The sequence below is a fragment of the Malus sylvestris genome, chromosome 15 (genome assembly GCF_916048215.2).
Source record: "Malus sylvestris chromosome 15, drMalSylv7.2, whole genome shotgun sequence".
NCBI classification, from domain to species: domain Eukaryota; kingdom Viridiplantae; phylum Streptophyta; class Magnoliopsida; order Rosales; family Rosaceae; genus Malus; species Malus sylvestris.
In genome coordinates this window covers 47942164-47969111 of record NC_062274.1, presented here as the reverse complement: position 1 = coordinate 47969111, position 26948 = coordinate 47942164, and the positions used below count along the sequence as shown (strand labels likewise).

The 26948-nt window shown below is 38.3% G+C and overlaps 3 protein-coding genes across 7 annotated transcripts; 1 reads left to right on the top strand and 2 right to left on the bottom strand.

The window, feature by feature from the left end:
• Positions 1–7972: 7972 nt before the first annotated feature.
• LOC126603613 (G-type lectin S-receptor-like serine/threonine-protein kinase LECRK3) lies at positions 7973–10636 on the bottom strand. The gene has a single exon (XM_050270528.1). The coding sequence runs from the start codon at positions 10567–10569 to the stop codon at positions 8227–8229; it is 2343 nt and encodes a 780-aa protein (XP_050126485.1). The 5' UTR covers positions 10570–10636; the 3' UTR covers positions 7973–8226.
• Positions 10637–12504: 1868 nt separating this feature from the next.
• Positions 12505–18154, bottom strand: LOC126603614 (pentatricopeptide repeat-containing protein At3g29230). Of its 4 annotated transcripts, XR_007616308.1 has the most exons (5): positions 15944–18152; positions 15278–15632; positions 13528–13590; positions 13272–13359; positions 12505–12864 (listed from the first exon to the last, which is right to left on the bottom strand). XR_007616308.1 is itself a non-coding variant. In XM_050270529.1 (2 exons), the coding sequence occupies exon 1, from the start codon at positions 17784–17786 to the stop codon at positions 15945–15947; it is 1842 nt and encodes a 613-aa protein (XP_050126486.1). In that variant the 5' UTR covers positions 17787–18152; the 3' UTR covers positions 15082–15632; position 15944. The 4 variants fall into 4 exon arrangements, 1 of the variants encoding a protein (XP_050126486.1); XR_007616307.1 differs by lacking the exon at positions 13528–13590; XR_007616309.1 differs by lacking the exons at positions 13528–13590; positions 15278–15632 and having other exon boundaries at positions 15944–18154.
• A 3073-nt stretch (positions 18155–21227) lies between these two features.
• LOC126604534 (CBL-interacting serine/threonine-protein kinase 8-like) lies at positions 21228–26884 on the top strand. Of its 2 annotated transcripts, none has more exons than XM_050271815.1 (14): positions 21228–21935; positions 22155–22217; positions 22294–22365; positions 22469–22576; positions 22658–22732; positions 22979–23032; positions 23157–23282; positions 23682–23771; positions 25198–25326; positions 25413–25532; positions 25751–25867; positions 26099–26155; positions 26248–26322; positions 26446–26884. In XM_050271815.1, the coding sequence occupies exons 1-14, from the start codon at positions 21777–21779 to the stop codon at positions 26545–26547; spliced, it is 1347 nt and encodes a 448-aa protein (XP_050127772.1). In that variant the 5' UTR covers positions 21228–21776; the 3' UTR covers positions 26548–26884. The 2 variants fall into 2 exon arrangements, with proteins under 2 accessions (XP_050127772.1, XP_050127771.1); XM_050271814.1 differs by having other exon boundaries at positions 21229–21935; positions 25410–25532.
• The last annotated feature ends 64 nt before the right edge of the window (positions 26885–26948 follow it).

Here is a 26948-nt window from a genome sequence, read left to right as displayed (position 1 = left end):
TTAATAACTTCTCTTACGTTGTTCAATTGGGGTGTTTGAATATACCATCATGGCCTACTCAACACTACGAGCATCCTCATATTTTTAGAAATTTTTTTCGATGTCCCACACGCCCTCACGTGCCGGCCACTCGCAGGTACGCGCCTGGCACGCTGATGGAATCCCTAACGGTGTTAGGTAATATTCCGTTAAATTCCTAGAATATTCCATTAAAATTACCTGACGCCGTCAATATATTTCGTCAAAGTTGACGGAATATTCCCCTTCCTTCTTTGGTGACTCGCTGAAACCACCGCTGGCCACCGTCTATGTCGCCAGTTTCTGGAAAATTTTCTAAAGCTTATAACTACTTCATTTCTCAACCAAATTTCACGAATTTTATATGGATTTGAAGCTCTTGAAGAAGAGAACACAACCATACTTATTTGAGGTCCTAAAGCCAATGAAAAATGGTCAGAATAATCCTTGGAAAATCCGGCCACCCCTGCAACTTCTCGAAACCACGAGTTCCGACGCCAACTTTGTCCCAAAGCTAGTCTAGCGTCTTTAAGGAGTCGAATAAAAGCTTCCTCAAGCCTTAAAACCTTGTGAATCGCCCACGATTCGCGAGTCTCAAATTCCCACCGTGCCAAAGATCGTGGAACAACAGCTAAATCTCACCAAAACTAGAACCTATGGGTATGGTTAGGTTCGAGAGCTTGAGAGGAGTGTGATGATGATTTCCAAAAGCTTGATCTATGACGTTTTTGTGATGATTGGGTGTGTGGGTGCTACGGTGTACGGACGAGGAAAAGTTGATAAGGTGAGGGAGAGAAGAAGGATGCGTACGTGTGTGGGTGTATGTGTGTGTGTGCACGAGATTGGTTAGAAGAAAAAAATGCCCTAATTGGGCTGCAGTGAGAAAGGGAAAGAGAGAAAGTTATGTTAAGTGGCCCAAAATAAATAAAACCAATCCAATTTTGATTGGATTCAAGATTGTAGGAGCTAAGGTGATTGTTGAGTAAGGTATAGCCAACCCAAAAACATATTTCTACCCAACCTCGATCTTTAATTGTCATAACTTTTTCGTTAGAAAACCGATTCGACCCTAACTCGCGTCAACGCTCTCGTGGCATCGAGTACAATTTGATCACGTTAGCGAGAAAAATAATTTAAAACTATATACGTACATCCATGTCTCCAAGTCAACGAGGGCATAATCATCATTTTCACACATTTGGGGAGAAAATATATATTTATTCGGGACGGGTCGTCACAAACTGTAGAAGTTAAATTTAATATTTTAATTTGGCATCTTACTTGAAGATGGTCTAACATATTTTGGTTGGCTAAACTACCAATTTGCCCCCCTGAACTATCATTTAACTTTTGAATTTCTCCCTGAAATTTTTAATTGGAAAATTAAGGGCTTAAACTAAATTTTTGGCCGATTCCCCCTACCGTTAGTTTTTCATAGATTTCATACAAATTAATGTTTACTCTTATCACGTGCACACCACGTGACTCTCCTTTGTGGACAAAAGCGTCACTTTGCTAGACCTTTAGACACAAAAGATTTAGAATCACACATATTTGATAGGTTTATATTTTAGAAATCTAAGGTTTTCAATTATTTTAAAGAATCAAGCAATCGAACTACTCTCACATATTGTGCATGAATGAAAAATTAATAGCAGGGGAAAATCGGCCAAAAAAATTAGTTTAAGTTCTTAATTTTCTAATTAAAAAATTCAGGAGAAAATCGAAAATTAGGTGATAGTTCATGAGGCAAATCGGCAATTTACTCTATTTTGGCTTTTTAGCAATTAATGGACCACCTTAGAGCGCCAATGGTTGAAATTTCAGAAACCCATTTGACGTGCACTCTCTCTCTAGAAACCTTTACCCATTTCAAAAGCCCACGACTCCTAACGGTCGAAAAATTTGTGATTGTTGTTTGCAATTTGGATCGCTCTTTATCTCTCATTTGAAATCTGATCGTTATTTGCAATTCGGATCTCTATCTCTCTCTCTCTCTCTCTCCAATTGCTCGAAGAATACCCATTTTTCTTCCAAGTAATTTTTGTATCACTTTGTTTAATGTGCAATCTTAACCGCTTTATGATGTGCAGGAAAAGGAAGGATCATTCCCAGTGGCGATTCTAGGGATTCTGAGGTTGGTGATTTGATTTTTAGGGTTTGCGGTGGATAATTGGAAAGTCCATGTGTGTCAACCTCTATGATTCGTGGCAAGGTAGACTAGCAAACATGCCCAACCTTTACTCACATTCGAGAAAACACTCTCAACAAGATTGCTTGCTCCAAAATCGAAGAGGCACCGCCCTCCGAATCTCGAGAGCCAGACTCCCAACATGATTACTTTCTCAAAAATCAAAGAAACACCGCTCTCCAAATCTCGAGAGCCAGACTCCCAGCATGATTGCTTTCTCAAAAATCGAAGAGGCACCGTTCTCCGAATCTCGAGAGCCAGATCCCCGACATGATTGCTTGTTCAACAACCAAAGAGACACCGCTTTCTCAACTTCGAGAGTCAGATCTCCTTGGATAAAGTTTGTCTGTAATCGTCACACGCAACATCAGCTTTCCAGATACCATATACCACTTTTTCAAAGTTCTCTGACAGAGTTAAAACACGTGAAGTTGGCAGCTCCCACTACAATGCTATGACCAAGCAGGGTAAAGGAATAGCATTACTACTTGTTGTTAGAGAGACTCCTATATATGTCGACCTTCATCCTCAACGGACAGGCAGACCTGCAAAAATGCTCAACCCTTCCTCATATCTGAAAGGGCATTCTCAACGAAGCCTCTCGAAATACTCAGCTTTCTTTCCCCCTGATGTGAAAATTAAGTTGACATACAAATTAAACCCTATTGATGACAATTGTACTAATGATGCAAGTAGGGATCGTTCTAGACCGGGGATTAACTAGGAATGCTAATCAACACAAATAAGACTCAAAAACACTAAACTAGACTCTATAGACCCAAAACTAACTCAAAACACTCAAAACAGCAAGAAACAATAAAAAAGACTCAATTCTATACCTACTAAGTGATTTGGACGAAAATAGAACTTAAAATACTCAAAAGATCAAAAGAAAACAGGTTTTGACTCTAAAACAAGACTTAAAAGCAAGGGGTTTGGTTTTGACGAAATTGAAAGTTAAAACATAAACTTTGTAAACAAACTTAAAGACTCACGAAATTGATGAAATAAAATGGTGAAAGGCTAGTTAGAGGGTTCCTTCTCCACACATGAAACATATGCATACAACTCGATTTCCAGTTACTCTTTCAACAAACCATGAATGACAATGCCCCAAATTAACTAGATTGCACCAATTAATTCTCAGATTTCCCTAGATTCATTGAATTGAATGGAATACGCATTACAACCAAATTATTCTTATCAAGGACCCTAACTATGGAATACGCATGATAGAGACACATATCAAAGATCATTAAGTTCAATGGAAATCATAAGCATTGACGAGGCATTCATAACTATGGAATACGCATGTTACTCTTGCCAAGGATTTACTTAACACAATCGTGACTAGCGACTTTTACTACTTATGAATATAAGTTAATAACGATTAGGTGAAATTCCCTTATACTCTAGCATCAAATTCATGCATGCAAACTAAGTGTCGACCCTCAATCAACATACATAAACATGTTATCAATCAAATAGATAAGTAAACCACATTCACGATTTATGAAATCATAACTGGAGGAAATCAAGTCATATAAAACATATGATCATGGCTTTGAATTCCCCTCTAACTATAAAGAAATTAGTTCCTCATGTTCGCAAATAAACAAAGATAAATAAATTTAAACATTGACATAAAGATAGAAAACACCTAGAAACGCTCCAACAATCCAAGCTCCTTGAATGGCATGCACGGCTCCAAGAGTCTCCTTCCTTCTCCTTTGCAAACTCACGGCACAAGAGGGATGTTTGAGTGAATGGTGTAGTGAAAATATGGTAGAGGGTGGTGACTAAATGGTGCAGCAAAGGATGGTTTTTATAGGCTGAAATTCGCAGCCCCTATGTAGCAAAGGAAAAGGATTTAAAGGCCTAATTTGTATAGGATAATAACACACAATCCTTGAAGGAAAAGGCTAAGGCTTTTAGAAACCAAGGGGGAAAGGAGTAATCAGGTTTCTAGAAGTTCTAGAAAGGTTTGGGGGGTCACTTTTGTAGGACAAGGGATAAGGCCTTCTAGAAAGGTTGTTTTGTGGCTGATTTCTAGAAAAACAAGGGATAAGGTGTGGCACCTTTGTAGGAAGGGATAAGGCTTCTAGAAATCAGGTTTTAAGTCTCCAAATAGGAAAAGAAATCCCTTTTGTAGCTGAAATATAGGTAGATTAGGATTAGGATAAGATAGGATAGGATAAGGTTATGGATAATGTTTTGGATAAGGTTTCTTCACTTGAGCTGATTCTTTGGCTTTAACTTCCCTTCTTCAAGTAGGAAACCTTGTTTGAGTAGGAATCTTCAATCTTCTAGAAATCCAACTTCAACTAGGAATCATTCTTCAACTAGGAATCCATTGTTGACTAGGATTTCATCTTCAATTAAGCACTTTCCTACTTCAATTAGGAAACTTTGCATCTTCAATTCTTCAACTTTGAAACACATTCCTAGCTTCTTCAATCCTTCAAATTCGTCCATTCTTTGTGCTCCACATGCATGAGCTCCATTCTAGCTCAATATTGCTCCAAAATGCTCCAATTTGCATCTTTTTACTTACTTTGCCCTTAAAACCTGAAAACACATGAAAATAGCTTAAAAGACTAACTTAACTAAGAAAACACAACATAAATGTATAAGAACTAGCTAACTAAGGCGCATAAATATGCTCCTATCACCCCCCGATAATACCTCTGCAAACAACCTACACCAAAGCAAGAATATCTCATATCATCAGGGTTAAAAGCAAGAGTATCCCATATCATGCTTTTTCCCTGTCTTTTCCTTTGGCCTTGTTCTTACCTGCAAGATAAGGAGAAATAGAGCAATCAGTCAACACTTGGAATCAAGCTTCCAATCAGGAACTGACTGCCTGGAACCCCTTACCTGATTACCTACCTGGCATTGCTCTTGAGTACTCATCTTCAACATCTTATGCTTCCAGAGAATATACCATATCTGTCTGAGGAAGAGATAGGGCAAGTGAGAAGGATACAAGGAAGCATGTGAAGACAAGCGTAACAGAACACATGCCGATATATCCACTACTTTGTCAACAACAAAAGTATCCCATATCAGCGGGGTCGAACGTACTCGAGATTTGATGGGCTTGTTTTGACCCTCAAATGCTTCAGTCGGCCTTATACTCTGGAGGAAACTAGAAAACCCTCCAGCCCAGTTCAAGAATAAGCTTGTGGAAAGTTACTTCTTCAAAAACAAAAGTATCTCATATCATCTCTTCTCCTTTTTCTTCTCTTTATCCTTCATGCTGCATGCAAGATAGGGAGAATGAGAACAATCTGCCGGAACTCAAAATCAAACTTCTGATCTGGGACTGATTGCTTGGAGCTCCGATTGCTTACCTTGTCTGTCACCTCTTTCAGCAGATCCCCTAGCTCGGCGACTTAAGGGGCTCCTACTACATGGTTTGTATCGCGCTTGACCAAGCCTGAAACTACAAGTAAGCTTCAAGTGAAATTGATACATTACCCTGTGCATCTCCACCAGTTAAAGATACCACCCCTGGATGGAGGAAGAGTACTTCCAGAGAAGATGCCACATCTACCTATGAGACAGATAAGGCAAGTGAAGACGATACCACACTTCGGTACTTAGAAGTTTCATGATTACTCAGCGGCTTGGATCTTGCAAGTCCCCAACCGAGGAGCTTCCCTTACTCGGGAACTTAGGGGAGCACTGTTTGTACCATACTTGACCAATCCCGAAACTACTGAGCACCGGTCAACGTTACACCGTCAAGGACCCAGAAGAGTTTCCCTCCAACCAGGAGGCCAATCACAGAGTGACACGTGTCGACATCAGAAAGCCAACCATAGCGCGACACGTGCCAACATCGGAAGCCAATCACAACACGATACGTGTCAATGTCAGAACAAGGCTAGAAACTCTCTTCTATAAAAGGAGATCATTCTCCCACAATATTTCCTAATGTAATTTGTACTAAATCATTCACTTGTACTCACTAAAGGAGAGCTTGAACCTATGTACTTGTGTAAACCCTTCACAATTAATGAGAACTCCTTTACTCCGTGGACGTAGCCAATCTGGGTGAACCACGTACATCTTGTGTTTGTTTTCCTGTCTCTATCCATTTACATACTTATCCACACTAATGACCAGAGCAATCTAGCGAAGATCACAAACTTAATACTTTCTGTTGTACCAAAGTCCTCACTGATTTTGTTCATCAACAATCCTTAAGTCCTTACCTTTTTGCGTTGGCAATGGATGAGTTAACAGGACATATTCAAGATGATATTCCTTGGTGTATGCTTTTCGCAAACGATATAGTATTGATAGATGAAACTCAGGAATGGGTAAATGCGAAGCTTAACCTTTGGATAGAAGTGTTGGAATCTAAAGGTCTTCGCCTAAGCCGATCAAAGACAGAATATATGGAGTGCAAGTTCAGTGCAAATGGAGGCCAAAATGAGTTGGGGGTGAGGATCGGAGATCAGGAAATACCAAAGAGCGACCGTTTTCGCTACCTAGGATCTATCTTGCAAAAGAACGGAGAATTAGATGGAGACCTCAACCATAGAATACAAGCTGGATGGATGAAGTGGAACAGTGCATCCGGCGTGTTGTGTGACCGTCATATGCCACTGAAGCTCAAAGGAAAATTTTATAGGACGACAATAAGGCCGGCGATGCTGTATGACATAGAATGTTGGGTGGTGAAGCATCAACACGTACAAAAAATGGGTGTAGCGGAGATGAGGATGCTTTGTTAGATGTGTGGGCATACGAGAAATGATAAGATTAGGAATGAGGATATCCGAGATAAAGTAGGAGTAGCCGAAAGTGAAGGAAAGATAAGAGAAAATCAGTTACGGTGGTTTGGACATGTGCAAAGAAGGCCTACTGACGCTCCGGTTCGAAGATGTGACTACGGGACAGAGGCTCAGGGTCGAAGGGGTAGAGGAAGACCTAGGAAAACTTTGGAAGATACCCTAAGAAAAAACTTAAAATACTTGGATCTAACGGAAGACATGACACAAAACCGAGTGCAATGGCGTTCTAGGATTCAAATAGCCGACCCCATTTAGTGGGAAAAGGCTTTGTTGTTGTTGTTGTTGTTTGTATGGGTTCCTTGAGTTGGATCGTACTAACTCTCGTTTGCAGGCTTCGGTTTTCTACTCTCTCTGAATCGCTAATTAATTTCAATTTGCAGTAAGTTTCATCTTTGCTTTGTTATTTAGGATTTTAATTGTTACACACACTGATTAATCAGCAACAAAATTGACCCACTTTAAGTCTTTAAGTGTGATCATGAAGGAGGGTTCCGGTACTTACAGTTACAGTTCAGTTGTCCTTACTCTCTGTTCTTCCAATGCCCCTTCTCTAAAGCCTATTCGCATCACCGTCCCCAAAACACAAACTCCCGGCCGCGGTCAAAAGAGGAAACATGAAGCAGCCCCACAATAGCAAGGATGTCAAAAGAAGCGCAGGTCGAAGAAGATGGTTGCTGAAAAGCAGGAGGAGGATCCTTACAAGGAGCTGGGTCCAATTCCCGACCTTGACCAGTTGTTGTGCGACTTGGCCGGTAATAATCATCTTTGGTTTAATTTGGATGATGGAATGTTGGGGGATAATTTCTTTGATGAACTACCAGGGGATAACTTCTCCGATGGATTGCCGGAGCAATGAGGAGGACCATCGTTTGATGATGAATGTTTTTATTTATTGGGGATAATTTCTTTTAAGCATTTGATGATTCATTGAGAAGGAAAGTAATTGGGAATTGAATGGAAGAGAAAGTGAATCAGATGCTGCATCCTGATAGCGTCTTTTTGAAAGCATGGGTGCCAAAATTTGATTATTTGCATGCTTTAAATGTACAATTAGTAACGCAGCAGGCTACAAAGAACTGAAAACCATACGCATATCATTCACGATGACACAGACACTTGCAGACAGTGAAGCTTGCGGTGAAACTCACCACGTTGCTCATTAGTTTTATTACATAAACTAAATGTAAGGTTTGATCAACTCACTTGACTTTAGATGGTGCTGAGAATAGAGTTAGGACTGGGAGGGATTGGGATTTCTACAGTTCCTTCAAGCATTAGCAAAACCTTCTTCATAGAAGGACGCAACGACGGTTCATCCTGGATGCACCAAAGTGCCACTTTAATCATCCGTTCAAATTGCCTTGTGTCGACCTCTTGTTCACCCACTAGTTTTCCATGCTCACCACTCTCAAAACAAGGGTAGGCTAATTCATCCAAAATAGCCTCCTCCTCTGGAAGACTCCAATCCACATTCCTTCGACAACATATGATCTCCAACAAAACAACTCCGAAGCTGTAAACATCAGCTTTAACTGTTATTGGCATTTTCCTATGCCACTCTGGTGCAACATATCCCTTGGTTCCTCTGATGCCAGTTGTGGTTCTTGTTTGGTCTGCCTTAAGCAGCTTTGCCAATCCAAAGTCGGCTATTTTCGGGCACATATACTCATCCATCAGAATGTTTTGGGGCTTTATATCACAATGAATAATCTGTGTATCACACTCTTCATGGAGGTAAAGAAATCCTCGTGCTATGTTGCGAGCAATTCTCATTCTTTCTTCCCAACAAGGCTGTCTGTCAGGTGCGAAGAGTACATCTGCAAGTGAGCCATTGCTCATGTACTCGTATACCAAAAGCCTTTTTGGTCCATCAAGACAGTATCCAAGCAGACGGACTAAATTCTTGTGATGGGTTTTCCCAATGACTTTCAGCTCAGTCTGAAATTCTTTTTCGCCTTCAGCTGCAACTTTCTCTAGTTGTTTGACAGCAACTGCCTTTTGGCTAGCCAAAATCACTCCTTTATAAACTGTTCCTGACGATCCTCTACCAATCTCTTCTCTAAAATTGTTGGTAATCTTCTCTAACTCTTCATAAGTATATGGTCGCAGAGCGATGTCCTCATTCCATTCAGAGTCGCCAATGGGAGTATTCACTTTTTTATAAGCCCACACATTATGTTTGCAAAGCACAACTACAGAAATCGCAAACAAAATAGATCCGAAAGCAGCAAGTGAGATACTAATAATCAGGATGTCGGTTCTTCCTTTTCTTTTGCTTCTTTTCTCAGAAATTCTATTTGTGTCTGGAGTAGTTGTAGATGTAGCTACCTTGATGAGAGCTACGTTTGAAGTCAGAACCTGTCTTCTTCCATACCTCAAAGGAAGCCTCTGCTTTCTGCAGCTTGTATTGTCGAAAAGCGCGGCTTCACAATTACAATCCTCCAAACAGGCTCGTTTGCAAGCTTCTTTGTCGGATAATGTCAAAACCTCATACGAAATGTCTTCCCATTTTGTGCTTTCCAGTTCCTCCATGGTGTATGTGAAAGTTTTGTTTTTTTGTTCGCATGCATCTGCAACTAAATTCCTCGAACAGCCTGAAGTCTTATTTCTCTGGTCGGCAGATACAAATCCAGGAAGACATCTACACTCAGCTTCAAGATCTAGTAAGACACAATAACTATTTAATCCGCATACGCCTTTAGGGTCACACTTGTCGTTGGAAGATTCCCATACCACTTTGCTCCCGTTGTGATTCAAATCATGCGAATACAATCGAAATATTCCATCTGCATCAATTCTCACAAGATAAACTGTTGCTTGATCAGCAGGAAGACCTCCATCTGTTATATTCCTGATATTCGAACGGGTATCATTTAGCAAGTAGAGATGGCCATCAGCACCAAAATTAAGTGTCACGTTCTTTCTGCCATACGTTCCAGATGAATAGTAGGCATATGGAGCTGTGTCTGGAGTATTTACAGGGTATTGGACAAGGTTTCCATCGGCTTGCATTTTGAGACGGAAAATGCCAGTTGAGTGATCAGATTCTGACTTAGCAGAGAACAGCTCGTCCTCAGGAAACAGGATCTGACCCGGCAGAAGGGTGTCAGTCGGGTGCTTAAAACTTTGCCATACCATGTCTTGACGAGCATTGTATATCACAAAATTGCCGGAATCAAGCATGGAAGCCGAAGAACCAGAGGTATACTCTATCATGAAACTTTGCCCTTGTGTTGATGTCAAGGAAAGCCCATCACTTGTGAAGTCCAAAGTAACATCGCTGGAGAGTGGAGGGTCGTCTCGCTTCGCAGTCCACACTACAGTTGTTTGGGGGATTCCAGCAAGAAATATCCCCACAGCATAGCCATTTCCTTGCTTGTAAAATCCAAAGGCGTATACACCAGAACGTGACAACCACGAGGAGTTGGTAGTTGGCGTTAAGGAAGATCCGCGGCTGATATTCGACTGCATTTGTTGTGCTTGAGCAACAACAAATGCCATGGCAAGAACAAAGCCTACCGTAAAAGGCATTGAGTAGGATCTGATCAACATGACTTGAGAAAGTTGTGGTTGCAGTATATGAAGTTTTCCGCTTGTTAGTTGCTTTATAATACAGGTGACCCGCCAAGTCAAGTCGTTTCGTTTGTATGAAGTTTCCAAGTAAATTGCACGCCGCGTGACATTCCCATCCAACAATATCATATACAAGTCAAGTCTACGATGGATTTTCCAGGCCCCCTAAAGGGAGGAGACTATTCTTCTTTTTCTTCTTCTCTGAATTGACAGGACTATAATTATCAAACCGAGTTTGGAAAAGAAAAACTTGCTTTTGATAGGAGAAATTACACATTTATTCAAATTATAAGATTATTCAATTGGGAATTTGGGAGATTTTCATGGATTTATAAATTCATAAATTTTTATGGAGTTTAACTAATTTATAGATATTCCATGTAAAATTTTGATTCAATTCCCTCGAAATCTCATGGGAAAATGTGAGATTTGTGGATACTTAAAATACACTACAAAATCTCTCCAATTCCCTCTAAATCCTCAACTTTTCCAAATTCTTTAAATTCAAACTCTAATTGAATACACCTGAAATGTTATAAACTTCTTTAAAATTCTAATTGAATACACCCGGATTTCTAAGGATTCTAATAAACTATTTTAAAATCCTGATTGAATACACATTGAATTTCAGATAGTCACTTAAAATTCTGATTGAATACCCCTAGATTCATTACAAGAATTAAAATCCTTCAAAATCCCAATTGAATACATCCCCCTAAGTGTTTTTTATTTATTTAAGAGATGGACATAACTTATTTATGTGGCATGTGATGTCATGATTGTTTTGTTAAGAGCATTGCTAATCTCACACACGATCTTATTTCCCCACCCCACCTTATATTCTCACCCACTAATAAAAGTTGAAAAATAAAAATGATCTTTTCTCCCCACATGATTCCTAAACTACCTTGATGTACTTTTTCTTTAGTATGAGTTAAGAGGCCAAAATTCTCACCTACAAGTCCAATTGTATCTCAAAGCTCAATTATTGCAAATGCATCATAAGCCGAGTTTAAATTCATACGAAAGTGCAAAACAAGGCTAATAAAATAGTAATTTAATAAGTTGGACGTGTGTATAATCATGCCGAGTCAATGCAATTCATGAATATTCATTATGCCAAGCCATATTACGACATTAACGTTATAAATAAATAGTGTCAATCACGCTACATTTGTTCGGTTCCATGAGAGGTTCTGGAACCCTACATCTTGACGGATTCCCTGAGAGGTTCTAGAACGTGGAACTATGTGATCTTTGTCGCTCTAACCCTATTACTTTTGGACGCATGAAACTGATGATTGGATGCATATGCGGATGCAATCGAGATTTATGAGTGATGATTATTATTTTATATATATAAAGGATTGTGAAATATGGTTTAAATCACATATGTCGTATTATTATCATTCACATGAGCTTCGCAGCTTATCCGGATTTTGCTTTGTTCGGTGCGCTATCCCTCGGTGCAGGGCTGTTTTGCAAATACAGGTAGCGGTTAGAGAAGTTCTCATGGGTGTAGGTGTGTGCAGTGCACTAGAGACTAGGGTTTGTTTCCCTTTTCTTTGTGATTTTGTTTTCGATGTTCATTTGATGTATTATGTATGAGCCCCAATTAACTGTTATGTATTATGGTATCGCTACTTTCAGCTACCATGTGCGATCCCTGGCACATCTCGGGATCGGGGCAGGACAATTCCCTTCCACGCTTAGACAGGAAAATGAGAGAGAAAATAGAGGAGACCGTGGCCAAAGATGGAGTCTATGGAACCTAGTGCTGGAAGAAGACCATCTGACCAGTGTGTTCAACACGAACGTTATAGAAATACAATTCTATGTCGGAGAAAGAGATAGCAAAGACTATTCTTCTTCTTCTTCTTCTTCTTCTTGTCTTCTTCTTGTCGGAGAAAGAGATAGCAAAGACTATTGAATTGACGGGACTAATTATGTATCAAGATTAGTAAACGAATACAAGTATTTATGTCTTTAAGAGCTTTTGATAACTACTTCGTTTCCAATTTTTATTTTCTACTTTTCTGAAAATTTGAAAAACTTAATACTTGTTTGTTAAAAAACTTCAAGTTTTCAAAAAAAAAAACTAAAAAAAAAAAACAAGAAGAAGAAAACTTAAAATTCCAATCGACACAAACAGCTTTGTCCAAAACTGTCAAAGACGCGTTGTATGGTCATGTGCTCTCCTCCAATATAAAAACCTTGTCCCTTGTTTCAGAGCAAGACCTAATCGAAACCTGCCTTCTTTGTACCCTTCAAAACCTGTCATTTGGGGAGAATGGCAATGTGAAGTTTCCCAATGCAAATACCAACAGTTTAGCATATAAAATGAGGAATCGGAAGGTCAGAAGAAAATTGATAAAGTTGGTGCATCCAGCTTAAATAAATGGGGAACTTCAACGAAAAGCTTCCGGTACTGTTCACTTTAACGAAAAACCACATTTTTACTCTAAAAAGTCAATCCTGGTACTATTCACTTACAACACATTTTTGTCATTTTCGTTAAAACTCAAAATTTTCAAGCCATTTTCATTATTTTTCCTTAAATATTAACGGTTGAGTAGAACAATATACAGGCTTGCGACTTCCTAGATCCACACATACAATTTACTACTTTAAAAAGATCACAACCGATAGACCAGCACAAAGCATAAGATTGACAATGATACCTTCTTTTTGCTTGTCAAGCACGACTCCACCTTCATCGCCAGGAAAAGGTATTCTGGAACTTCTCATTTTGCCGTTAAGCGTAAGAATCTACTCAAGGGTTGCAATAAATGTGTGATTAATGCAGGTTGAAGCATGATTTCAAATATACTCAGTAAAACACTATCACCCACTTAAATGGTAAAAGCTAAAAGAGACATCCATTACCAAAGAAACAACAGCTCTAGTAATATACATATAAGAACAATGAACTGATACCGTTTACTTGTCTGAACAAAGAGCAACAAGGTTGCAATTTACTTGCTGATCACGGCTGGTAGGCTAATCAAGAAACAAGATTCAAATGTTTCAATCAGTAATTTTCTAAGTCGGAATTTAGGACTAAACGTTGAGTGATGATTACAGAGAGATGAACACAAGACTAGATGAAAGAGAGTAAAGAAGATATAGGATGATACAACTCGTACCAAGTCACTAATGGATTTTCAATATTTATCCATTAATCCAATATTAGACCAAGTTTTTCCAAGCCAATCATATGTTTGGACCAAGAATAATTCCAAAAGATGGACAAACTCACCCTGGCTGAGATATCGAACCCGAACTGCATAAACCTCTGGAATAGCTGAGCAAACAGCTATTGAGAAAATATGAGCTCACTGACCCCTAATTTGACTAAAACCCAAAACATAAGTCTAAGAATTTACAGCATTTTTAAGAAAGATCTGGCCAAAATATGCATCAACACTTCTATTTCTCTTGTAAAGTAATTAAATGCTAGGCTTTATGTGCAGATATGAGAAGTCGTATTACTTGCTTCCTCACGAGAAAAACTTGCATAGTGGTCTGCAACCAAAGACTTTCTCTCCTTCCTCACACATTGTAGAAGGTCATTCGACACATTGTGTGATTTGATCTACTCAAAAAATTGCATCTGTCCAGTTTGGTATATAAGATGCTGTGTCTACTTCCTAAACATTGAAGATCAGAGATCTGTGTTCACATTCGAAAATATGAAAAACATGTATTCCTAAACCACCTTAGATGGCATCTAATGTGGACAGCCACATCATTTGAAAAATTTGCAAAACCCAAGGAAATGAAGGAGAAAGACTCCTCATATACCACAATCATCATTTAATTAACTAGTTTTTCTTAATTATTAGTTTATTAAATAATGAACTGAATTTAAAAATCTGATTAATTCAAATGATGTGGCTGTCCACATCAAATGCCACCTAAGGTGGTATGAAAATGTGGTACAAAAACATGGTATGAATAGCATTACTCATTCCTACTGCATAAATGCAATGTCAAGATATGATCTGTGCCAAAAACAATATATGCCATAGCGCGTCATTAAACGACAGTAGACTACTACTGCGAGGCAGGCGCAACTTGACCAGAACTAAAAGCCAACTAGTCATTAAGTCCAAATCACACCCATCAAATTACTTCACTAATAAATCCACATGCATGACAAAAGAGCAGATAAACCAGATTATGAAACAAGAAATGCAAATGCAAATTAGTGACCCAGTTATACTAATTTTATTCCGTGAACGATGTGGATTAGGCTTTTTTTATTACACAAACTTTCTTAGAGTATATCCTCCACTTGGCTTAATCACTTGATTACATTGCATTTATTGGTCATCTAGACATCTAAGATTAATAACCACCGTACTTACCATGACTAAGCGTTCTCCCTTGTTTTATTTAGAGATGACTAGATCATTAAGTCATTGTTTAGAGGTGAACACAATATGTACAAAGCATGTAAATGTTGGTGTATGGAGTTCAGAAGATGAGTTTCGTTTAACGTTTATATTGACATATTTGGCAACAACCTAGGTTTTCATTTGAAGAGCTGTTGAAATGGAACCTATAAGCGTCAAATGGAAAATGGCTTTTCAATTTAAGAGTGCCTCTATTTCTAGACACCAATTAACTGTTCAATCACAAATCTATACATCTATAAACGGGCAGAAAAAGGTTGTCCAAGTACCTAAAAATATTTTGTTACTTGTTATTACCCATTGGGGTTTGGCTTGACCAGTAGATTGTAGCCAAATCAGCTACCGAATGCCAAAGTTCGTAAATGAGTCTGGTCCAGTTTAACCCGCTTATATTTAGGGTCAAACTCGGCCCACATTTTAGTTCAAGCCTATCCTGTAGGTTGGCCAATTGCTGCTTTAGCCTGTCTCCAAGACATGGTGAGCAATGCAAGCAAAAGAAAAATTGCACCCCAGACCTGTTATTGCCTCTAACTTCCTTGCATGGTGACCATACTCTAAGAAGCTCACCACAGATGGTCACCTCTGGTCCTCCGCATAGCTAGTTAGCAGGCGGATTGACCCTCTCTACAAAATTACAAATTGCTATCAGCATTGTGCCACTTCAAGTAATTTTCGATGATTTAATTTCTTCTAAGCCAACAACTGCAAAGGTCGTACCCAGTGCACAAGGCTCCCGCTTTACGCAGAGTCTGGGAGAGGTGAATGTCGGCTAGCCTTACCCCCATTTTATGGAGAGGCTGCTCCCAAGACTCGAACCCAAGACCTATCGCTCATGGGCGAAGGCACTTGCCATCACACCAAGTGCGACCTCTCTTCTAAGCCAACAACTGCGAATGACAAAAAGTAGTTCCTCCACATAAATTAAGAGATAATACCTCAGTCGTGATAGGCTCCCTGCCCAAGCTCCAGAATGTTTGGTACATATCCAGATGATCTTAGCAGTTTCGTCAACCCCATCAAGGCACCATATATTTCCTCAGTCTCAGGATGTCTCTTATCCAAGGAATAAAACTCAACCACACCATCATTCACCTCTATAAGGCTAACACCAGGGAATTTTTTATGTCCTGTATCCCTCATTGAAACTTTTAGTCTTGCAACATCTTTCCACCTCCCAAGATCACCATATATGTTTGAAAGCATGACATAATTTGCAGGGTTTTTTGGTTCGAGTTCGATTAGCCTTTCAAGTGCCAACTCTGCCAAGTCAATTTTCTTGTAAATCCGACATGCACCAAGTAAGGCAGCCCAAATAACAGCATCTGCTTCCATTGGCATCTTCCTCACAAAGTTCATAGCCTGGTCCAAAAGACCAGAGCGTCCAAGCAGATCAACCATACAGCCATAATGCTCAATCTGAGGCACAATGGAATAGTCATCAACCATTGACTGAAAATACAAAAGGCCATCTTCGACTAATCCAAGATGCGTACAAGAGCACAAAATGCCTACGAAGGTGATGGCATCTGGCTTTCCTCCACAATTCATCATCTGGCTAAACAAATTTAAGGCATCAGCTCCACGACCGTGCATTGCCAAGCCACAAATGATTGTGTTCCAACTGATTAAATCTTTCTTATCCATGCTCATGAACACATCTAGTGCATTATCAATAATCCCACATTTTGCATACATGTCAATTAAAGCATTCCCAACATAGACATTTCTTTTGTACCCAATGCTCTCTGCGTATATATGTAGCCACTTACCCAAATCAAGAGCTCCTAGTCTTGCACAGGCTGACAAAACAGTCACTAAGGTGGCATCATTAGGAAGCAAATCACTCTCACTTAGCATCCGCTTGAAAGATCCCAGAGTTTCAAAGAACCGTCCATTACGCGCATACCCTCCAATCAACCCATTCCAAGAGAAAACATTCCTCTCGGGCATCTCTTCAAACAACCTCTCACAAGCCTCAATGTCCCCATTACTTGCATAACCATTCAAAACCGTATTCCAACACATAACATCTTGTCTCGGCATTTCATCAAAAAGTTTTCTAGCCGCCACCATATCACTCAGCTCAATGTAACCTGAAATCATAGTGTTCCACAACACAATATCACGTTCCGGAGCCAAATCAAAAAGGCGCCGAGCAGAAATCATATCACCACACAAAATGTACCCATTAATCATGGAAGTCCACGCAACCACATTCCTCTCAAACATCTCACCAAACACCTTGTAAGCAGCTCCAATCAGTCCCCCAGCTGCATACATTTCAATCAGTGTCGTTCCCACATATGGGTTTGCTCCAAACCCACATTTTATCACTACACAATGCACCATCTCACCTTCTACCAGCCGTTTCATTTTTCCGCAAGATTTAATCACGACAGGGAATGTGAAGCAATTGGGCAATATATCCATGCTCTTCATTCTACTAAACAATACTATAACTTCTCTATGACTCTCATTCTTCCCATACCCTCTGAACATTGCGTTCCACAGAGCAACATTTGGGTCAGGTATTTCATCAAACACCTTGTGGGCATACGCCATTTGCTTCAGTTCGGCGCATGCTGAGACTATTTTCGGGGCAATGTACTCGTTGTGTGAGAAACCGTGGGCGATTATCTGGGTCTGAATTTGGTGAAGTTGCTTCATGGCCTTACTGGACTGCAAGAGTGCGATGAATTTTTCTGCAAGGAGTCTGTGAGGGGGCTTTTGGGCCAGTTCATGCAAAACCATTGCTACTCTTACTGTTTTACATTGCATGGCCAGCTAGAAGAGAATCAAGCGGAAAGTATCTGTTCTGCCATGAAACAAGAAACAAAAAAGCAAAAGGCGACGACAAAAACTCACATCTTCAACTCCATATAGAACTCCACCTTCAATCCTACTACCCAAGCTTGACGAATCTACATCGCTCTTGATGTTGGGGGTCGTCGGAGTTGGCCGGAATCATGAAAAACCGCCGGAAAACGTTGATGTGTGTGGGCGTTCGATTCCTTGTACAATCAGTCAGTTTCAGCTTATGGATATGGTACTAGAAGAAAGAGAGCTTCGGAAGGAATGCTTCCATGGCTTTTGACATTGCGGGAGCGAGAATGGTGCTGTTTTAGTTTTTAGAATTACCATTTTACCCTCTAACTCCTTTTTTTTTAATTTTATTTTTAGGAACTCCGTTTTTTTGCCTACCACTTGGTCGTTTCCACTCTGTTTTTATAAACCGTATGCGCCCAGCTTGTGAACTTCTGATCGGAATTGTTAGTATTATAACTTACCTATTTATAACGTTCTTTGAATTAAATCTTGTTCGGGCTAGTTTTTATTGAAGATTCTGAAACTAATGCAATAATGTATTTCTATGTAAGTTATTATAATTTTTAAATTAAAATTTAATATTTGTAGTTATTTATATTAATAAGGTTTTAAATAAATTTCATAATTGGTTGAAAATATTAAAAAATAAAGTATACTTAAATAAAACCCATGATTTGTCATTAATTATATTAATGACATTTTACATACAAAAAGTTGATACATTTTATACAAAAAAAGTGGTACATTTTATACAAAAAAAGTGATACGTTTTATATAAAAAATAGTTGCATGTTATATAAAAAAAATTGGGTACATTTTAGATTAAAAGAATGGTACTTACAAAAAAAAAAGGTACATTTTACATATAACAAAGTGGTACATTTTTAAGACAAAATGGGTACATTATTAATAAATTATGGGTACAAATAAAAGGTAAAAAAAATATGAGTACAAATAAAAGTTTGAAATATATGGACACAAAAAGAAATTAGTATATGAGAACAAACTAAAACTGAAAAGAAAATTGGTACAATTAAAAAAAAAAGAGTTGCAAATTAAAATGGGTACAAACTAAAAATAAAAATATATGATACAAAATTTAGCCATAAATATAAATATATTAAATGTAACATTTTTTTACACTAAATGAATATATTTAGAAATAAAATTTAATTATCTATTTCATTATTGAAATAATTAATGACGTTTATTAAAACCAATGGACCTTGAAAAAAATTGAAAGGGAATAAGGTTTCAATTAATGGAGTTAAAAAAAGAGGGATGTTCTTTCTTAACATGTCGTTTATTGTATGAAGAGATTAACTATGAATTTCACAAAATTAAATTCTTTTTTTTAATTAACGATATTATCTACACTAAGGGGAGGGGGTGGGCTTAGCCTCACAATGAGCTAGTAATAACGTGGTTCAAATTTGCCTTTGGCGAGAATCGAACCTAAGACCTCTTACTTACAAGTGAAGAGAAATACCACTAAACCGTAGTATTAAGTGGCCACAAAATTAATTTCCTATTATAAACTTTGTATTTAAGAGTGATTGTGTAAATCCTATATTATATTTGATACTAGTTACTCTTCCCTATTAGGACTTGTATTCCTTGGAGAAGAATGATTCTTCCCTTTCTTATTACTAGAAATAAAGGCAATGCATAGAGGGAATAACACATCTTCTACACAACCCTACAAACACATCTCTCTCTGCAGCACACCCCATCTCCCCTGTCAGATTAAAATAAGCCACAACACGTTATCAGCACGCTCCTATCGCTGCACTAGGAATCTAACATGGAAGTTTTCTGCATCAAACCAGTTCATCAATATTATCACGCAATTACGTTCCCCTTAAACAACAGTTTTTATCTTTATATTTTTGCAGCTTTGATAACATGAACATTCACCATAATGCATGACCCAACTTTACGTTTTTCGAATTTTAGATTCTACATAAATTGTGTATGCATTATATCCATAATTGTTGAATTATGTGAATTGATATTGCCATGAATTGTATCAAATATCTGCTCATGTATTGAATTATATGTTGAATATGCATGCAATTGAATTAATTTATAATCTGGAAATTAAGAAAAAATTAAAATTAGGGTTTATCAAAACTCATCCCGTCACCATCCCACACCGTGAGCCGTTGGTTTCCAAGTCGCGTCGCGTTGAGCCATCAGCACCAGGCTTGCAGCCTGTGTGGCTAAAATGTGGATGCAAATTTTTTCCTCCTTGTTATTGGACAAAATTGCAACTACAAAACAAATAACACCTTAGGTCAAGGCCAAAAGCCTCACGCGCTCACAATGAATGGGATGACTTTGGGCGAAGAACCTATGATGCCAAAGTTAGAATTTTTGAGGAAAAAATGTTTGGAGAATTTAGAGAATTTAGCAAGAGAAATGGAATTTAGTTTTGGAGAGAATGATGGTGTTTATATAAGGGTGTGGCCGGCCCCTTTAGGTGGAGATGGACTGGCCACTTGGATGGCTTTGTGGGTGAAGTTCATGATTTGTGTTTAATTATCAAATTAATTGAATAATAAATCAATTAAGTAGCTAATTAATATAATAAAAAAGGAATGATTTGGGAGTTACCTTGTGAAGAAGATTTGATGAGGATGTATGAAATAGGTTATAAATAAATACCTATTTTGGGCACTTTTGACTTGATTGAGAGATGATTATTCACTGCTTGCGTGCAGGAGTTTCGGTGTTTCTCGAGGGTAATTTTGTCATTTTTACCCTAGAATCCACATGTCGCCTTCATATTTTTCTCGATTATTTTTGGCTCCACAAATGCCCCCACACTTGTTGAGCTACTCACAGGAAATGGCACAAGGTGTAGAAATCTTATTGCTTTGGGAAACATAAGATTGTTTCCTGTTTTGATGTAGATTCTCTCTTTAATGGGAAATTAGATCCTTCTAGGAAAGGGAAATAAATTTCTCTCAAAGCCTATTTAAGTCCACCTTAAGTGGATTATTAAATCAACATCGGGGAGTGATTTATTCTACCCTACAAGAGAGAGAAAGCTTAGAGGATATTTGTTCCCCCTCCTCTAGCAATCTTTTACATCTTGCCCGTGCAAATGATCATCTTTCATTGCTTGCTTCGTCTTCTCGTCGCTTCAAGGTAAGAAAAAATTAATTCTCTTGTCTTCTTAATTTTTTTGGGAGCCTTGGGGCTTGAAATTTGGCTCGAGAGGGTCGAGGAGTTATGAAAACAGGGAACCAAAGCAGAAACCGAGGGCATTTCTGCCCTTTCATTGTTAATGAACAGTGTTATAAAACTGAATTTTAGTATATGTATAATTTTAAACAAAATTTCAAGACACCGTAAATGTTAATACAAGAAAGAAAGATTTGAGGCAACTAAATCTAAAGGCTCTTTATTTATTGAGGCCAAAAAGCAGAAAAGGAAGAACAAAAAAGCCCGAAATCCAGGCCGGAGAATAATGGTCGATGTCATAAGGAGGACAAAGGCGTCAACGAGAGAGAGAGAGAGAGTGACGGTGATCGTCAGCAGCAAAAACTCACCTCTTATTTCGTTTCATAGAATTCTTCTTGATTTTGTTTATCCTCTTCTAAAACCAAGTCAATCTCAAAACAAATCACTAATTTGAATAAAGCTGCTCAATTTCTGAAACCCTCATCGTTTTCACCGGGATTTAATATTAATCTGCTGTTTTGTGCTGTCCAATCAGAACCCAAAGCCGATTAGAACCCATTCAAATATTCGGCAGAAAGTTGTTGGCTTCTGCTTGCTTGCGTTGTTCAAATTTTGAAACCGTCAGCTGCTGCTTTTGCTTTTGCTTTTGCTTTTGCTTTCTGTTCTTTTATTTTTCTCAGAGAGAGAGAGAGAGAGAGAGATAGAGAGAGAGAGCAATGTTCTGAAGTTGAGATTTTGAGCTCAGAGATAGAGATGGTGGTGAGGAAAGTGGGAAAATATGAGGTTGGGAGGACGATCGGCGAAGGGACCTTCGCCAAGGTGAAGTTTGCCCAGAACACTGAGACGGGTGAGAGTGTCGCCATGAAAGTGCTGGATCGCACTACCATCATTAAGCACAAGATGGTCGACCAGGTTTTCTCTAATTTCCCAATAACTTACCCAATTTACCTCTTTTCCATGTTTTAATTTTGAATTTCAATACGTTTCCAATTTACCCACTTTCTGGTTTAGCTTGGTTTTTTTTTATTTTTACTGCCCAAATTATCTAGTATTTAGGATTACAGCGTGCCCCAGTTTCCAGTTTGAGATTTGTTTTTTTTTTTTTTGAAAGAAATTTGATGTGTGGTGCAGATCAAGAGGGAAATATCGATAATGAAGCTTGTCAGGCACCCCTACGTTGTTCGTCTGCATGAGGCACGTCATATCTCTATTTTTAGAAATTGTTTGATTTCTGCAGTCAGTCACTGAGGATGAATGTTGTTTTCCGTAGGTTCTAGCAAGCCGTACTAAGATTTATATAATCTTGGAGTTCATTACTGGTGGAGAATTGTTTGATAAAATCGTGAGTATTCTCACTTTTCAAATACCACAACCCAATTTGGAATTTTGGACCATTAGTTCTTTGAGAAAGTGGTGATGTTAACACTGAAGCCGCCTGTTTTTAGGTTCATCATGGGCGACTTAGTGAAGGCGAAGCAAGGAGATACTTCCAACAGCTTATTGATGGGGTGGATTATTGCCACAGCAAGGGAGTTTATCATAGAGACTTAAAGGTGTTCCTTTTATAGCGTTTAGCTTGCTATTATGATCGCTTCATTTTCTATCATGAGATTCTTATTGTTGTTCTTTTGCAGCCGGAGAACCTGTTGCTTGATTCTCTAGGAAATTTAAAAATTTCCGATTTTGGTCTTAGTGCTTTGCCCAAACAAGTAAGATTCTATCCGAATCATTCTTGTTTCATTGTTTGACATTTTAACGGTTTGAGAGATTTGATATTTTTCGGGATTGCTGACATTATATTGGTTGTGAGATTTAATATCTGTCAAGACTCATTTTTGTGATGCCTCATTGTTTTGACATTTTTTGAGAGATGTGATATTGTCGGTATTGTTGACGTTATATTGGTTGTGGGATTTAATATCGTCGGGACTCATTCTTTTGATGTCTGCACATAGGGAGTCAGCCTCCTTCGGACAACCTGTGGCACCCCTAACTATGTAGCACCTGAGGTAACGACAAATTCTAGCTTCTGCGTTAAATGTTGACTATATCTCAACTGCTGATTCTCTTAGTTTCAGTAGTTGTCGTGTAATGCGCTAATTTTCTTTTCTTATACGCTATTCTGTGCTCTAGGTACTCAGTCACAAGGGTTATGATGGTGCCGTGGCAGATGTTTGGTCCTGCGGGGTTATCCTTTATGTCCTGTTGGCAGGTTATCTTCCGTTTGATGAGCTTGACCTAACCACACTATATAGTAAGGCATGAACCTCTTTCATGTTTACTATTCTCTGCTTATTTTGCCATTGATCAATAAGATAAATGATATTCTGGATCAAAATTTGAAAACTATGAGAGATATTATGATTAGTGAATAATTACCTCAGCTAAACTGATAACATTGAAGGGGTGATCAAGTGTATTTGGTTGTGATGGAATGTAGAAATGATGTCTCTGTTCTTTCACATGCTAGATCTCCTTTGACATTATTTTTAGGTGCAGTTTCTAGTGGATGCTAGGTTTGATTCTTTAATCATCTAATTTCTGTTGCAACTCAACCCAATGCTTTTCCTTCTCTGTTGTCTAGTTTTCCACAAGGATGTTAAAGTAGGATGTTAATACCATTGTTAATATTAAGTCATTATTGTTTATTTTCTGCAGATTGAGAAAGCAGACTTCACATGCCCATCTTGGTTTCCAGTGGGAGCAAAATCCTTGATTCACAGAATTTTAGAGACAAACCCAGAAAAGGCGAGTATTGGCTAAGTTATAAGACATTGTTCAGTTTTTGTATGCATAAAGTGCACATTTTAAGGTTTCATTACTATTTCAATAACTAACAAAGACACGATCACAAAATGTTGGTGTCAGTCTTTTATGATAATTCATATTGCTTTATAATGGACATCTTAAAGTGTTGGAATGAGATAATGCATGTAACTAACCAAGTAAGGGTGAGGTGTTTAATAAAAAAATGTTAGAAGAGAAGTATTTGATTAGCAGTACCAAGGCTTATGCTTCATTTGATAGGAAAACCGGAATGTGTCTGTTTAGCATTTGACCCAACATTAAGCCAGCATTTGAGTTTGTCACCTTTTTCTTATCTCTGTATTGTTGTTTTTCTTCCCTTATTTGGTGTTTTCTTCATGTTTGGTATTGCTTTTCTAAAGATTATAAGATCTTCCACTGCTATCTAACTTTATAGGTTTCCTCGAGCACCAAAGTTACTATGTCCTCAGATTTCTTTCATCATTAAATGATTTATTTCCAATGCATGTTAAACTGTCAAGTAAAACTAAGTTTTTCAGAACGTGGTGTGCTAATGATTGCTAAAGAACTAATGTTTTATGTACTTTACTTTCTGAACACTTTCCTCCAGCTATCACCAACCTTGGATTGGGCCATGATAATCTTCTTTCCGTAACCAATCCAAGTACGGGTGTGACTGTTAAAGGTATCATAAATTGGTCTGAAGAAAAACATTCTTTACTGGAATATGACTGATATAAAGTCAGTACTTTTACGTGCGTCATATCTGCACTAGTAATGCAAGAGAAATCTAATTATAGATTAGCTGGAATGACTGTAATAAAGTTGGTACTTTTAAGTTTCTATTTAATAAATTAACAATAAAAGTACACCGTGGAAATTTTTTTGGACAGCAGTTAAGATCCTAAGTTGGAATGGTTCATATTAAAAGTAGAAGCCTTGTTGTTACCAACAATAATTATTTTTTCCTTTACTGAGAATTATTTTCTCCCAGACCCTGCGTAAAGCGGGAGCTTTGTGCACTGGGTACGACTGAGAATTATGAGTGCTGGCTTGTGCCATTTACAGTGGGGTATGCCCCCTAATTATTCTTCAACCGACATAGCCTCTCATTTTTTCTTTTTAACGTTGTTAGGATTCAGGACCCACTCATGGCATACATTTGCGTTCTTGGTTATGTTTTTGCTATTTTTGAAAGTTTATTTCCCACTCCATTACATTATTCATCCCCCTGAGTGGTTTAATTCAAAAGTGGGAACAAACATCAAGTACTTTGAAGGAAGTGGAATGAACTCTATGTAATTATGTAACAAGTGTTCTTGGATTTACAGTTCTTGGTTCTCTACTTGACTGAGTTATTTTGGTTGTTGTTTCTGAAAAGTTTGTGTGTGTGATTGTGTCAATGCAGCGTATTGCAATTGAACAGATAAGAAATGATGAGTGGTTTCAGAAGAATTACATTCCTGCCCGACTACTTGAATATGAAGATGTAAATCTGGATGATGTAAATGCTGTTTTTGACGAAGCCGACTCTGAGGTTGTCAAAGACTTAGAGAAGCTGCATTTTATTTCGTTGAGATTGACAACACAAGTAACTCTCTTGTTATATATGGTTTATAGCAGGAACAAAGGGTTATCGAGCACCATGGAAATGAAGACATGGGTCCTTTAGTTCTTAATGCATTTGACTTGATAATTCTATCTCAAGGCTTAAACATCGCAACAATGTTTGACCGTGGAAAGGTAAGATACTATCTTACTGGTTAACTTCCTTTATTTTTATCCTTTAGCTACTCAGTAAATCATACTTCCAGTTTTACAATTTGGTGTTTAGTACCGTGTGTTACCCTCTCACCCTTTGAGCATCATGGCCTTTGCTTATAAATACAAGTTTGCACGAGACAGTTTATTTATGCCGGTTTTCTGGTTATCTGATGCATCAATTGCTTCCCCAATTGTAGGATTCTATGAAATATCAGACACGCTTTGTTTCACAAAAGCCAGCAAAGGTTGTATTATCCAGTATGGAAGTTGTTGCCCAATCAATGGGTTTCAAGACACACATTCGCAACTATAAGGTAAATCAGGCCAGATCTATACTAATCTTTATTTTGGGTGCTTCATTTTACTTCCCCTTTATTTTGTTTACCAATATCATGATACATACAAGTCTCATTACTTCTATTTTGCTTGGTGTTTAATATGCGTGTGCAAGCACATGCCTGTTTATAATTCTGGCAGGACGATCCTGGATAGAAGTACTTGAAAACTCACTCCTAAACGTGTATATTTCTGTTTTTTTTTTCCAGATGAGAGTGGAGGGTCTTTCAGCAAATAAAACTTCTCATTTCTCCATTATCCTTGAAGTAAGCTTTTACTCCTGATGCCACACTGAACCGAAGTCACCCCTACCATTTTAGTAGACTGATTATTTTTAATTTTTTACTATTGCCTGCAGATTTTTGAAGTTGCTCCGACCTATTACATGGTAGACATTCAGAAAGCCGCTGGAGATGCTAGTGAATTCCTCAAGGTTAGTTTTCAGTTTGCTTCTAACTATTTTTGTTTGATATCGATGACATGGAAGCTTGTATCACCTGCATGTGCATGCATGTTGGTTGCGTCTGAATGGAATAGATGTGCTTCTGTTATACAGTTCTACAAGAACTTCTGTAGCAATCTTGAGGATATCATCTGGAAACCTCCTACTGAAACTAGCAAATCGAGGATCGGCAAAAGCAAAAGTAAAAAGCGCTGATTTCTGACATGTGTATCATCTACTTTGGGTTATCAGTGCTAGACATGTACTTTGCAATGGTTTTGACCTTTGGGCGCATCGCATGGGGTGTTCAAGTTGTAATTGCAGTTTACCGAACCCTATCAGGAATCTCCTTCCCCGTGACACTACAGTACCTGAAGAAGAGGGAAGAAAAGAATCCAGAAGGAAAGAGATGTATTTCGTTTTTGTTTTTTCGTGTAAAACTTTGTAACTTTGTATAAACCGAGTTGTTTAGCGTAAATGATTGTATAAACTGAGTCTTAATCCGGATGTAAATAATGTTATAGATATGAGCACAGCCTCTTATTTATCTCCAGTTCACTCTCTCCTCTCTCTCTCTCTCTCTCTCTCTCTCTCTCTCTCTCTCTCTCATAGACACT